Source organism: Vidua macroura, chromosome 21, assembly GCF_024509145.1.
Source record: "Vidua macroura isolate BioBank_ID:100142 chromosome 21, ASM2450914v1, whole genome shotgun sequence".
Lineage (NCBI taxonomy): Eukaryota > Metazoa > Chordata > Aves > Passeriformes > Viduidae > Vidua > Vidua macroura.
The window spans coordinates 2,938,223-2,952,451 of record NC_071591.1 but is presented as its reverse complement, the minus strand read 5'-3'; the positions used below and the strand labels follow the sequence as shown (position 1 = coordinate 2,952,451).

The 14,229-nt window shown below is 55.7% G+C and overlaps 1 protein-coding gene, 1 long non-coding RNA gene and 2 other non-coding genes across 5 annotated transcripts; 3 read left to right on the top strand and 1 right to left on the bottom strand.

Annotated features, from left to right (window-relative positions):
- Positions 1-123: 123 nt before the first annotated feature.
- Positions 124-3,890, top strand: LOC128817762 (uncharacterized). Its single transcript, XR_008440279.1, has 4 exons — positions 124-366; positions 818-927; positions 2,025-2,105; positions 3,702-3,890. It is a non-coding gene; the product is annotated as an uncharacterized LOC128817762 (long non-coding RNA).
- Positions 1,176-1,309, top strand: LOC128817894 (small nucleolar RNA SNORA17). Its single transcript, XR_008440325.1, has one exon. It is a non-coding gene; the product is annotated as a small nucleolar RNA SNORA17 (small nucleolar RNA).
- Positions 2,325-2,459, top strand: LOC128817895 (small nucleolar RNA SNORA17). Its single transcript, XR_008440326.1, has one exon. It is a non-coding gene; the product is annotated as a small nucleolar RNA SNORA17 (small nucleolar RNA).
- Positions 3,891-5,160: 1,270 nt separating the features above from the next.
- DIPK1B (divergent protein kinase domain 1B) lies at positions 5,161-11,731 on the bottom strand. 2 transcript variants are annotated; one of them, XM_053996563.1, is made up of 5 exons: positions 11,583-11,731; positions 9,093-9,227; positions 7,757-7,864; positions 7,465-7,641; positions 5,161-6,940 (listed from the first exon to the last, which is right to left on the bottom strand). In XM_053996563.1, exons 1-5 carry the CDS (start codon positions 11,643-11,645, stop codon positions 6,128-6,130), a joined length of 1,296 nt encoding a protein of 431 aa, XP_053852538.1. In that variant the 5' UTR covers positions 11,646-11,731; the 3' UTR covers positions 5,161-6,127. The 2 variants fall into 2 exon arrangements, with proteins under 2 accessions (XP_053852538.1, XP_053852539.1); XM_053996564.1 differs by lacking the exon at positions 11,583-11,731 and adding an exon at positions 9,665-10,044.
- Positions 11,732-14,229: the final 2,498 nt, after the last annotated feature.

Genomic DNA, 14,229 nt, shown 5'->3' with positions numbered 1-14,229 from the left:
CTGGGTCCTCCCGCCTGGCAGGGGACGCTCGCGGGCGGAAGAGCGGCGCGCACGCGCGCACCCGTTCCCGCACTATATAAGCGGGAGGTGGAGGCAGCCCCCTCCTTTCGGCGGGCGCGGGGCGGCGGGAGCGGAGCTCCGGCGGGGCCTCACCGGGACCGGCAGCGCGACCGGGACCGGCCTCGGCCTCTCCCGGCGGGGCCAGCGGGAAGCCCTGCGTCCCTCAGGCGCAGGAAACCGGTGCTGGTTGTGGCGGCGCCAGAGCTGCGCCTCCCCCCGCCATGTTGTGGCGAGGCTCCCTGAGGGCCGGTGCCGCTCCCCGCCGGGCCCGGCGCGGAGCGGCTGCGGCGGGAGGACGCGAGCGAGGTGAGGCCGGGGAGCGGCCCTTCCCCCTCAGCCCCGCGGCCGGGCCCGGCCCCGAGCGGCCCCGGGAGCTGCCACGTGCGCTGCAAACCCCGCAAATCACGGGAATATCTATATATGTAACCGATACATTAATATGGTATTAATAATGTGGCCGTATATTGTGAACCGAACATATTTTAAAGTATATAATTTATGTAGCTGTAATATAAAGCATACGCAGATGTGTATTTTTTTTTAATATGCTCTACTGAAAAAGGGAAGAAAATGTAGGGCTTTCAGGTTTTCAGGAGAATGTTTTCAAAGATTTCAGTAGTTAACATGAATCTTCAGTGGGTATCTTTCTTTTAACTGTTGTAATTATCTGGTTTTCTGTTAAATGGTGTGTTTCACAAAAAGAAAAGGTTGTTAGGCGATTATTAACAGCATTTTCCCTTTGTTTTTCTTTCTTCAGCCTGGCAGTGGACCAAAAAAATGAAGTGACCAGGATGGTGTGACTTCAGAAATGAAGGGTGATCCTTCAGAAAAAGGCTGCCCAAGCAAGCTTCAGCCTCCTTTCTAACTGTAAGTGCAGTGTTACGTGTGGTATCTCCACGTGCTGCAAATTCTGTGTAGCACTGCTTTTAAATAGGTGATAAAATCTTCTTTTCAATACAACAGAATCGTGGAATGGTTTGGATTGGAAGGAGCTCCTTCCACTCTCCAGTGCTGCTCAGAGCTGCATCCAGCCTGGCCTTGAACACTTCCAGGGATGGACATGCACCCAGAATTGAGCTTTTTTTCCGTGTTTTGGGGTTATTAGTTCCCCCCAGGCTGCCACTGGCGTTGCAGAGATGGCTGCTGTGGCATCTCTGTGTCAAAGAGTGGCAAGAGAGACCCAGGCTATGTTCTACGCTCGATTGTTCTGCACCCCGTGAGCACTCAGAGTGATTGATAGCCTGACATCCCTAATGAGCCTGGAAGGAGACTGGGGAACACCTCTGAGCTGCTTGGAATGTGAGGTCTGGATGTTGCAGAGGGGGAGGTTCTGTTCTCTGCAGCACGTGGCTCTCTGGTCCTGTGGGTGCCACTTGTGTTACAGAAGAATAAGTGGAAGGGATCTGTAAAACCACGTGGCAACGCTGGGAGTTGATCCTGTCAGAAAATAAGAATATTTCTGTGTATTGTAAATGCAGGTGAACCTGGTGGGAAGAAATGATGTCTGACTTTAGTTCAGAGGCTTGAATGATTTCTTTATCATAACTATACTATAATACATTAATATACTATTTAAAGGAGATATTAAAACTACAAACCTACTTCTTCTAACTACTATAACTAAACAACTTGTGCCCCTCTCTGAGAGTGCAGCCACAGGTGGGTTGGATTGGCCACCAGGCTCAAACCATCCTCACCAGAATCCAACCAAGCAATCACCCCAGGTAAACAATTCTCCAAACACGTCCCACATGGGACAAACAAGGAGCAGAAATAGAAATTGTTTTCTCTTTCTTTCTTCTGTGCTCCTCTGTGAAAAAATCCTGAGAGAGAGAAGAACGTGCCTGCCACAGCTGTGCTGTTCATTTATTCCTTTTAAATTCCTGCTGCCAGTGAAGTTACCTGTGTAACCAACCTTTGGGGTGTGGCTAAAGGCTGTCCATGTATTTTCCCCCCTTTTCCAGAGGCAGCTCTGAGCTGAGGCAGACCTGGAGGAGCCCAGCCCGGGTGAGCTGCAGTGCTGGGAGATGCCAGCCCCAGCCCGGGTGAGCTGCAGTGCTGGGAGATGCCAGCCCCAGCCCGGGTGAGCTGCAGTGCTGGGAGATGCCAGCCCCTGCCCAGGTGAGCTGCAGTGCTGGGAGATGCCAGCCCCAGCCCAGGTGAGCTGCAGTGCTGGGAGATGCCAGCCCCAGCCCGGGTGAGCTGCAGTGCTGGGAGATGCCAGCCCCAGCCCGGGTGAGCTGCAGTGCTGGCAGCTGCCAGCCCCTGCCCCAGCTCCGTGTTGCAGGCGTGGCTGCAGTGCCACGGCTGTGTCTTTTGGTGGCAGACAGGAACAGGCGAGGTCTTCCCTGGTGCTCTGAGCCCTGTGAGCTCTCAGGATTGCTCAACAACCTGACACGTGCTGTTCTTTTCCTGCTCTCTTGCCTTTCATGGGGAATGGTGGAGGGTGGACACTGTCCTTCGGTCCTTCTCTTCATCAGGGACACCTCCTGCTATCCCAGCTTGCTCCAAGCCCTGTGCAGGTGTCCCTGTATCCAATGGGTGCTGTGTGGCACTGTCCCTTCTTGAGGGACACCAGAAACCGAGCAAGGGCAGCTCTGGGCACCAGAGATTGTGATCCTGAGCTTTGCAGTGAGTAACTGGCACTGCCAAATGGGAAACCTCATTAAATGGCCATTACAGGGCCAAAGGGGCCTCAGTGGTGCAAAGAGAACCCTTTAATTGGCAGCAGTCACTGGCTTTGCAAAAAAGAATGTTAATAAGGTTGTGGGGATGTGGTTATGCTTGAGGATGTGGCTCTTTCATTTAAATTTCTTGACTTCTTTTAACCCTGCAATCCGTGTTTGGGGTTTTTCATCAGGCTTTCCTCACACCCGGGCTCCTGCGTGGGCACTGAGTGCTAATGAGTGTCTCTTTAGAACTTCCCCGTGTGAGGCACAGCAGAACCATGAACGTTTTCCTGATGGCATTTACTGGAACTGCCCTTCCCCAAGCAGCACTCCTGGGCCGTGGATATTGCTTTACTGAAGGAAAAACTGGCTCTCAGCTGTGGAAAACGTGAATGTTTTGCATGAAAGTGGTTTAGAGAGAAATTAAAAATCTCTCTGCACATAGCTCAGCCCTTCATCATCAAGGACTGGTTTATGTCATGGCTTTAAAGCTGGAAACAGCCCAGATTTTGTTCTCTGCACTATTAATAGCTTGGCTCTGCACTGAGGTTGGCAAACTCACCTTGGAATTATAGGGAGTGATGGAATAACCCAGAGCAGCCTCCAGCTATCCTGCTCTTAAATTACCCCTTTCAGAAATTCCCCCAGCCAGATATTTTTCCAAAACCCTTCTGATGTCACGCCAGAGAGCTTCTCCTAAATTTGTGCCATGTCCTTCTGGACTGAAGGAAATCCCTGTCTAAAAGTTTCCTTGTGAGCCCTGATAACAGCCTTAAAAATGTGGTTTCATTTTCTATTTCATCTTTATTTCCTCTGGGATGTGAAAAATCTTGGGACAATCCGAAGACAATGAGGGCAGCAGAGTCTGGATGGCAGGGCTTAATTAGCTCATTAGTACTGACTTCATTGCTCCCTTTTCTTGCCTGTTTTTCAACTTTCCTGACATCCTGGGCCTTATTTTTTTATTTGCAGATAATGCCTTGAGCTGCAGAATGTCTGACAAATGTGGCAACTGAGAACTGGCTGGCAGCATCCACGTCTGATGGTTTGGAGATTCCTAAAACTTGATCATCTGTGTTTTCTCTACATAGTTAAGAAGGATTTAAATTAAAATAAAAAAAAAAAAAAACCTAAATAAAGATGCCACCTACAAGACTGAAAGGATTATGCTGTGTGTTTGTAGCACCCCAACTAATACTATTTTTTAACCATTCTAAGGATGCAAGACTTTGTGGATATGAGAAGTTAGGATTGTTTTAAAGCAATTTAAAGGTTTTACCTCCATCCCCTTGGGCACAAAGGGGATCCAGTGAGATCAGACTGTCAGTCTTGGGAGTGTCCTGGGGTTTTTTTTCCATCTCCTGTGGGGAATCTGGAGGAATCTGAGTGTAAAACAGCTTTGCCTTGACTCACTTCTCTCCTGTATCCTGGTGTGGTTTGTAAACTGTGAAAAGCACTTTGTGCTTTCTATTAGTGATGAGCAGAATCCCTGGGAGTGTGCAGGGCCACGGGGGCGTGCATTAATGGAACAGTTGTTGTCACAAGTGTCTTTATTTCAATTAAACTCAGGGCCAGGTCTCTCAGCTACAGGGGCCACCTCTTCATAAACATTTAGAGAGGTTCTCATGTTTTCCTCCACTTCTCCAGGTGCTTTAACACTGCTTTGAGGGGAGGGAGCAGCAGGGATTCAGTGGGAGTAAACAATGGAGGGAAGGATGAAAATGGCTTTTTTGCCGCCCTGAGGAGGGGGTGTTGGCAGGGGCTTGGATTCCTTTGCTAGTGGCAGGAGGAGATGGATTTGTCAGGGGAGCTGTTGCCATGGGGATGCAGGACAAGGGATGAGGAGCCTGGAGTTCCTGAATTCCAGCGAATTCCAGCCCTGCCTGTCCCTCCCCTGCAGCTGCACACGGGACCTCGGCAGTGCCCATACCCCATCCAGGCTGAGGAATCCTTCAAACACAGAATCCCTGGGGAGTGCTCACCTTTTCCATGGATAAATCACATTTCAGAGGCCACTCCTCAGCAGGGAGTGAGCTCTGCTGGCTCTGCTGGATATGGAGCACCTCTGACACCAAAATATGTGTGATGAGGATCCTAAAGAACCAACAGAAGGAAAATCCTGATCTTTCTCCCCAAAGGGCTCCTAAATTTGTAGCTCTGGTGCTGCAGTGTCAGTGCATTTTTATTTTGTGATTGCACATCAGCTGCACGCTCACTTCCCTAAGGAGTTGCTGGCAGGAGAAGCAGCACGTGCTCCAGCAGCAGGAATATGGCTGTGCTGGGAACAGAGCAACCTTGGGGGAGTTTATCCAGCTCTTCCTCCCTGCCCAGAGCTGTAAGATTGCTATAATTGAGCATTTCAAGGAAACGACCATAGTTGGAGCCCTGGGAGCGCAGACACAGCCAAAAAAAGAAATGTCTGGAGACCTGCTAAAAGCTTTGCCTGGAAATTCATTTTAATAATGAGAGAAGCACTGGATTATTCTGGTATTAACCTTCAACCTCTGCAGGGCAAGCCCAGCTTAGTTTTTTGGCGAATTAAACGGAGGGGTTGGCTTATCCCTGCTCGGAGTGTGGTGGGCAGTGACACCCGAGCACACGAAGGCGTCACAACGGTTCGTGTTTAGCCCTTTGCCTTTAAGCCATCCTTGGCCTCGGCCGCTTCCAGAGCGGACACGTGAGGGAATGGCTTGTGCTGCCAATTCCAGACTGGGGGCAGGAGCAGCTGGGGGGAGCCTCTCACAATTCACGGCATCACCGGCAGGGTCAGGCACTTAAAAACGGAACCAAAGAACTGAAACGATTCTCCACGGTGCAACAGACAGCTGATCTGCTTCCTGCGTGACAGCTGGAGCTGATGGCAGATGACTCAGACACTTAAGGAGAGACTTTGAAAGGGGAAATCTACCTTTTCCTCCTTTTTAGATCACAAACAAGCTGGTACTTAACAGGCTGCTGTTTGGCTATTGATGGACGGGTGTGATTCACGTAAAAGCTGTTTATTTACATCAGAGCCGTTCCTCAAAAGGAGATGTGACAAGTACAGCATGAATGATTCATTCCCATCGCTTCGCTCTGCTTTCCTGCTCATCAAGGAGGAGTTTGATGCATCCAGCTGGGCTCTGCTTCCTGATCCCTTTCCGTGTTATCTTCCTCCCCCAAGCCTGCTCAGCCCAGCTCCGTGTCCCAGCTCCGCTCCTGCCGACCCATCCCTGATCCTGCTGGGTGGTGCAAGTCATGATGCTTGGTTTTCCATGAAGGAGAAGGGGCTGCAGCTCTGCTGAACTCCCTGGGCAGGGTGTTTTTCCTGGGGGGGAGAGGATGGAGAAACAGGCCTTCAGCCCTTGGACCTCACTCCAAGCTCACAGATCGGAAACTCCAGGGCCGTGCTTCCCCCGTTAGGAATATTTGGTGTTGGAAATCTTCTTCCAGAGCAAGGTCTTGAGGTTGTTGAGCACGAGGGAGTGGTGCACTTCCATCTGGCTGGCCAGGCCACTGAGGGTCATGCAAGTTCGGAGCTGCTTCTGCAGCTCTTCCTTCAGCTCCAGGGGAGCTCCGTAGAGCAGATAGTCCTGCAGCAGCCCGCACACCTTGGCCAGGTTGGGCTGCACCACGTCACTCTTGCACTGCTTCAGGAGCTTGTCGCACGTGGCCGTGCAGTCCCGCCCGTAGGTGCAGTCCCCGTTCTGCTCACAGTGCCGGCCCTTGAGGAAGCCTCTGATTGTCATCTCCGTCGCCACCTTGCGCAGGTTGACCATTTTGAAGTCGTACTTGTCGTTGTAGCCCACGTTCCTGAGGCTGCTCTCGCAGATGTAGAAGTTCCCGTAGGTCCCGTGGAAGATTTCCTCCACGAACTCCAGCAGGCCGATGGCGATCTTGGCGCGCCGCGGCCAGGCCGGCGCAAACCACTGGTGGATGAGCTGGTGGGCGACGGAAGGCAGCAGGGACTGCAGGAAAGGGGGGACATCCACCCCGTAGAGGGACGTGTGGGGGATCTTCTCGGTGACATAAAGGTCCCCGCAGTGCCCCAGCAGCTTGGCCGTGTGCTCCTTCTCATGCAAGGAGAACATGAGGAGGAACTCGTTGAGCTGAAGCAGCGCCCAGATGGATTTGGCCTCTGCCAGGGACACCTTCCCGTCACGGTTCACGTCTGCCATGGTGATGATCCGGCTCACCAAGGCAGGAAGAGATGGCTGATCCCCCAGCTTGGACTGCAAACAGGACAAGAAGTGGCATCAGACCCTCACGGCTCCCCATGTTTGGGTGTCACATCACAAAACAGAACCGGGGGAGCAAAGATCTGAGCTGGGGAGAGGAGGAAATGGTGACGCTCCAGAAAATCCAGTGCTACACCATGCGTGGGCAGATCCAGCTCCAGCAGAGTTTTACCAGCCTCAGCGCTGCTCTAGAGCCTCCTGCCAGAGCTGCTACCCCACCACTGCTGCAGAAGCCCCAACAGGGGTAACTACCAGGGGTAACTACCAAATCAGCCCTGCCCAGCACAGATGCCACCCACAGCCGTGGCACAGCCACCTCCAGGGATGCTGCTACTGAAATCTCACAGATAAGAACTCATTTCCTCCACTAAACCAGTGCATGGCACCAGCACCCAGCACTGGGTGGGGGGCACGGGCAGGAGGAGCTCTCGTTCAAAGGGAAGGACAAACACACTTGGTGTTTCTGACTCACAGGAGCCATCCCAGGCCTGTGGGATCCCACAGGGCCCTGCACCGACCTTCAGGAAGTTGAGCAGCATTTCCTTGAACTCGTCCATGGAGGTTCCCCGTGTGGGTTTGTCGAAGAGCACCACGTCCCTCCTGGGCACAGAGTCCGGGCGGCTGTCGGCCCTCAGGGCTTCCCCGATGCCACATTTGATGATCACCTCCCTGTCCCTCCAGAGCCCTCTGTAAACCTGGAGCACAGGGAGGGGGAGAGAGCTGGGTTCTGGTTTGGGATGGGCAGAGGGGGAGATGTGCAGGGTTTGGTGCTGGTGCCCAGCCCTGGCATGGCTGGGGGCACAGACCTACCTGCTGGCTGGGGGAGGAGGAGAGGCAGTGCTGGAACAGGAGGCCGCGCTCCTCACACAGGTCCTTACACGTGGAGCCAGAAATGATCCCTTTCTTGTACTGGTCACACTGGGGAGAGCAAGGAGAGAGAGGAGCTCAGCAGGGACAGATTTCTACTGGCCCTTAGGGATGGCTCAGTGCCATGGGTGTGGTGGGGCTGGGCTGGCAGGGACCCCTGTGCTGCAGGAGGGATCTCAGGGATTTGTTCCTGGCTGCTGCTGCTGCTGCAAATCCAGGGGCCTGGGAGAACTTCCTGGGCTGGAGGAGAGGGTAGCATGGAGTTGGGTGAGGATGCACAGGCTGAGGCAGCTCAGGAGAGCAGCAGTCCCTGCTGTGAGCCAGGCTGGCCCCAGTCCCAGGGGTGGCAGGGATGGGGACAGACAGTAGCTCTGATCCGTGGCCAGGCTGGAGCTGGAGACATCCCTGGGCAGGAGAGGCTGCAGCTCTGCAGCTCCTCAGCGAGGGCATGGCAGCCTCAGGGCTGCAAGCTGGAGCTGCAGACATTCACTGCATCTTTTCCCTTTTTTTTAATGCTGTGGATGAGAATTAACCCTTGGACCTGCTCACAGGGGACACGGCCAGACACGGTGCCTGGAAGCCCCAGCTCCGAGCAGGAATTAGCGCCCAAGACCCCGCGGTCGGAGTCAGGCAGAAAATCAAATTAAACGATCGTCGCTGTTGTTATGGCAATTCCTGCCTCCCTTCTCTGCTGAGGGATTGATCAACGAGGCTTGTTCTGACACAGCCCAGCTCCCCCTCCCCGCCTGGGCTGGGCTGAGACCCTCTCCTATGGCAGGGGCACACACAGCACTCTTGGGGCACCCTACACGGGGAGCACGGAACGTGAACCACACTGCAAACCCCCAAACAGGCAAAACAGGCTGCCACACGGAGCTCTGCTGCTTTCTTTCCTTAGGGCTCCTCAGCAGTCACAGACAGGTGCCATGGACTGAGTGCTCCCTTTTTCCTCCTGCTCTGCAGAGCCCAGAGGGGACTGGTGTAATGCTGTCCCTGCCCACAGATCCTGCTCCCTGCCCTGACATTCCAGCTTCATCTGCACAGACGTGGATCTGCCCACGTCTGCCCTGGCTGCTTCCCTCTGACATCTCATGGAATTGTTTCACTGTCACCCTGGCAGGGTAAGGTCACCCCTCCTGCTCCGAGCTCCGTGCCGTGTCAGGGACAGCACCAGGGCAGCAGCTGCCAGGAGGGGTTTGGGAGGATGGAAATGGGGCTCCCACAGCCCCACCCAGCCCAGCACCCCGAACAGGAGCCACGGGGCTGTGCTGCCACTCACGATGATCATCCGGCAGACGTGGCCGCGGCACAGCTCCGAGTAGGACGAGTAGTGCATGTAGGCCACCCAGCTGCCCACGAAGATGCCCAGCCAGACCACCAGCAGGTACTTCACCTTGATGCCCGGGAGGCGGCCCTGCAAGGGAAAGGAAATGCTTTTGAAACCCTTTCTGAAGGGCAGGGCTTTGCCCAGGGCAGCAGCAGCTGGCCAAGGACAGCTTCTGCCACGCAGACCGACCTGAGCGCTGGGGAAACCTTCAGCCTTTTTTATATATATATATTCATCAGTCTCTTATGCAACTCCTGCTGCAAGTAGGTCAGTTAAAATTCCCTAAAAGCAGGGGGATTACCAGGCTGGGCTGCAAGGAGCTGGGTGCTGTGCATCCCTGGGAGCTGTGGTCACATCCTCCCGCTCTCCTGCCCTGTGCAAGCCTGGGGTACCCCAGTGGGGCTGCAAGAGCTCTGCTCCTGTTTGGGGGGACCCCTCTCAGCAGAACCCCCCCTTTACAAAGCTCCACGGGCAGGGGAAGCTCCCAACAGCAGTTCCCGTGTGGGAGTGGGTGAGTGACAAACCTGGGAGCTCATGGGTGATGCTCTGTGCAAACGACTCGGAGGCTCTCAGCAGGATTTTGTTTGCTGGCTTTGTTCCTTCCCCCCTGACCCTGGCACAGCAGCACTGCTGCCATCTGGCCTCCTGCAAGACAGGCTGCTCACCTGGCTCGTGTAACGGAGCAGATCCCGGCAGTTCCAAAGGGCAGGGAATGAATCCTTGCACTAAACAAACCCTTCCATCCCATTTCTATAGGTAATTCTACAGAACCCTTGGCTTTTGACCACCTCCAAACCCTCCTCACGACCTGCTGCTGGGATAGGGCTGGATCTGAGTGGGTGCAGCACCTTTAAAACCTGCCAGGGATCCTCGCTTGGGTCTTGTAGCCCAAAAGCACTCCCCACCTCCAAAATGCTCCTCCTCAGCCCCTTTCCAGGAGCTGTCAGGGCTCTGGGAGCCGCAGGAATGGGCAGTGAGGGTGAGAGCAGGCAGGTCTGCCTCCAGATCGTGACATTTCTCCTGTTAATTGGAAACCCTAAAGTGTGAAGAGGGCCAGGGTGCCCAGTTTGCCTGTGAAGCAATGGCACTGCTAATTAACGTGAAATTAAATTAAAGGGAAGCCAAGCACAGCCAGGACTTGGCAAAGACAAAGCGTGGGGTGGCTGCTCCTGTGAGCTGAGAACCAGCTCATGGCCCTGAAGTCAGACACACTGAGACCCTGAGATCCCCCAGCACAGCAGCCCCCCAAAACTGCCCAGGGGCCCCCTGCCCTCAGCAAAGGGGCTCTTCCAGGGACTTCCTGCTAGAGATACGTCTTGGAGAACCCTGGAATAGCCAAAATGTCACTTTTTGCTTATTCTGACTTAGAATCCATCATGTTCCTGTGGGAGAAGCAGGTCAGGACTGTGGCCTGAGCATGGCATGGGGAGCTCTGGCTTCATCATCCCCAAAACAGTGGAAAGAAACCTGGGAGTGGGGGATGCATTTCAATGAGAGGTTCCCCTGAGCTTTGCTTAGATTTTGGATTTTGAGGGTTCCTCCAGCACCTCAGTCTCAAGGCACAGGGGTGTCTCTCCCCACTGCCTTCCCTGCACTGAAGGGTGTTGCCCTGTGAGACTTGCTGTGTTTAGTTTTAGAGTGACTCGAGGATATGAAAGTGACTTTGGGCTGGGGCTGACTTCAAAGGCAAAATGGATGCAGCATCAACAAAATCCTGCTCCAACTCTGTGGCTCCCCTGGGAACACGGGGGTTGTTTCACAGCACTCCCAGCTGTGCACCCACCTCCTGCCAGCACCCTCTGCCCACCGGGTATCCCCTCATCCCCTCCGGGATAACCCCTCTGCTCCAGGATCTTTGCCATAGTCAGGCTCTCTCATCCCACGGCTGCAGAGAAAAACCCATTCCAGCATCCTTGACATCCCTGGCCCCAGCATCCCTGGAGATCTGAGGGAGGTGCCCGGCCCCTCGGAAGCTCAGAGATGGGAAGAGGAGGGAAAATAAAGAAAGAGAAGGAAGGAGCCATCCCTGCCCTGCTGCATCGGCGGCTTCACCCAGCGCTGCGGGCTGCCGCCTGGGCTGCCCCGGTGCTCCCAGGCTCCGGCACGGAGGAGCGCGGCGCGGGTTATGCAACCGCAGCGGCCCCGGTACCGCTCCAGACCCCCGCGGTGCCGGTGCCCGGCCCCCAGCTCCTTGCACCGGCGTCGGGGGAACCGAGGCGGAGCGTCCCTTTGTGCACGGCCGGTGCCAGGATGCGGAGACGGGCATCCCCGAGCCCGCACCCCCATCCCAGCGCATCCCCGAGCCCGCACCCCCATCCCAGCGCATCCCCCCATCCCAGCGCATCCCCGAGCCCGCACCCCCCATCCCAGCGCATTCCCCCCGGCCCGGCGCATCCCCGAGCCCGCATCCTCCATCCCGGCGCATCCTCCCTCTGCCGGTACCTGCAGGCCCTTGGAGAAGGGGCAGAAGAGCACCAGATGCACCAGCCGCCGGATCCTCCGCATGCTGCGGGCGCCCCGCGGCCGCGGGCCTCAGGCTCCGGGGGGCATGGCTGGGGCGGCCGCGGCCCCCGCACCGCCGCCGGGGCCGGGGCGGGCCGGGGTCCCGGGGAAGGGGGGCCCAGCCGCGCCGCTCGCTCCGCCGCAGCGCCCGGCCCGGCCCGCGGGGCTCGGCGGCTCCGCCCGGCGCGGGGCGGTGCGGGAGGTGGGGGCGGCGCTCGCAGCTCCGCCGCAGCCCGGGGAGCCGGGGGGCTGCTGCCCGGCACGGCCCCGCTGGGTCAAGGCCGGTCCAGCGCTCCGCACCTGGGCATCCCACCCCAGGGTCTCATGCCACAGCCTGGGGGTTCCGTCCACCCGCGCATCCCGCTTGAGGATCTCATCCCCATGCCCATCCCACCGCACAGGGGCTCTCCAAGCCCTGGTTGATGATCCTGGCAGAGCAGGGAGGGGTCTGTGGAGATGCTGATCCCACCTGGCCCCCAGCACTCACAGCAGCTCCAGGTTTATTCAAAGCCATTTTGGGTGGCAGACGGCCAGACTGCCTCCTTGTTACCCATAGCAGGTAACCTGCGAGCACAGCTCGGGGGCTGCAGCCCCTCGGGCCTCAGCCCTGCCATCACTGCCGCTCCTTCCCCTCCTTGCTGTGTCTTTTCCCCACCCCGAAGCCCAGCAGCAGCACTGGCTGGTCCTCCCTGTGTGCACTGCGGCCAGGCAGGGAAACCTCATGGCAAGACTTTGTGTCCAATAGGCCAGAGACAGCCCCATCAGGGGGATCCTGTGTGCACAGGCAAGTTAGAGCAAGGGGGACAGAGAGCAAATAATATGATGGGAAATGATGTGGGAGACCGAGTCACGAGGGCATTGTTAAGATAATTCCTTGCCTGCTATCAGCAAATCTTCAGATTATCCGTTTGCCCCCTTTTCATGGCTCAGGTTGCTCCTTCCTTTTGAATTTGGCTTAAAATGACCTTTGAAAACAAGCTGGTCACTACGAGCCCAGATCCCTGCTCAGTGAGCGCCAAGCACTGAGTAATCAGGGCCTAATGAGCAAAAGCCTTTGCCAGACTAATCCAAATAATGGTGATGAATAAGGAGCATCACACAAAACTGCCTGAAACCTCCCAAATCCTGCAGCGTGTTCGCTGCCTGCTTTTAACTCCAAGGAGGTCCCTGCTGCTCCAGTGCTGTGCCCTGACCTCTGTGTGGGCTGGGCTGACATTGCCCACAGCGGTGATGGGGACAATGAACGTCACCTCGGCCACCAACAGCCCCCATCCAGGCAGGTTTTACCATCCCACTGAAGCCAGGATGGTTCTCTGGCAGGTTCTTATTTTTAATGTTAATTAAGACAGTAAAAAAGAAGAGCCTCTGAGATTTATTTTTGATGGTGGGGTTGATAATTTGGGATGCAGCAGGGACAGGAAGGTGCATTGCTGAATGCATTCCACGCTCCCTGCTCACCCTGCTCCTGCAGCTCCTTCTGACTTGAACTCTGATTTTGGAGGCCAAGAGTGGGGGAAGAATTCTCCATGGAGATGGGAAATGACACACCTGGGCAGGGATGAGGGTGGCTTGAAATCCACAGAACTCTGCTGTGGGGCTCTGCAAAATTCAGGGGTGGATTGTCCAGCGAATCTAATTAGGAATGAGAAGACCATCCCAAGCTGTAATATGCCAAGTAATTAAGTGATTAGTATTGATTGTTAGGATGCCTAATGAGCAGTTATCACTGAATGATTAATTAATCCAATCATAAGAGTAATAAAAATTCTGCAGGTGTGATGATACCCAACGCACAAGGGAAGCGAGATCCCTCCTCGTGGTGCCAATGTCCGGTTTCTATCCCAGACACCTGGCACCAGGGATGCACTGCCTGGGCTGCTGCCCCTGTGCAAGGCATCTCTCCCCTCCCCAAAATTCCCCTGGCACTGCCAGGATGGGCTCCAGCATCAGGCAGGCACCCAGAGCTGTGTAGCTCAAAGGTGGGGAAAATGCTCCCGCAGGCGCTGTCAGCCTCCAGAAGGTGCCGGGATCAGCCAATGCTCAGCTCCTCCCTGGGAATTCTTTCACTCCCTGCCTTGATTAAGTCGCTTCGGTTTCTCCTGGTCAAAGCCCTGCTAATCCCAGCTAAGCCCGCAGTGTGCCGCACGCTGGCCTCTGATCACTTCCCTGCCAGGCGGTGGCTCTGCGGGCACGTCCCCAAGAGCATCGTGCCCTCGGGACATGGCAGCTCGCGGGGCAGCCACAGCCCTGCAGCGGTCATTTGCTGGCCCACAATATTTACCTGACTAAATGATAAGGAGTAAATGATCTCCAGCCAGAGCTAACAGCAGTGCAGAGCAGCCCTGACTCGTGAGCAGGGACCTCCAGCCACCCATCCCCTCGTCCCCTCCAGAGCACCCTGAGCTGCCCATCTTCCTCTGGGTGGGATGTCAGAGTCGGGTGACAGCTGGGGACAGCCCAATGCCATCACTGGCAGTGCCCAGAGCTGCTGGTCAGCAGGGGGGTGCAGGACCTCAAACCAAAATAGGGGCACATGCTCACCCCCCTTTCCTCTGCCATCAGCATCAGCCCCATGGCCACAAACCAG

Excerpts from the sequence above, each read along its gene's own strand:
- DIPK1B (XM_053996563.1), bottom strand. The coding sequence starts at position 11,645 with ATGCGGAGGATCCGGCGGCTGGTGCATCTGGTGCTCTTCTGCCCCTTC. Across the intron at positions 7,642-7,756 it reads CCTCCTCCCCCAGCCAGCAG|GTTTACAGAGGGCTCTGGAG; the intron begins GTAGGTCTGTGC and ends CCTGTGCTCCAG. Across the intron at positions 6,941-7,464 it reads TGCTGCTCAACTTCCTGAAG|TCCAAGCTGGGGGATCAGCC; the intron begins GTCGGTGCAGGG and ends TCCTGTTTGCAG.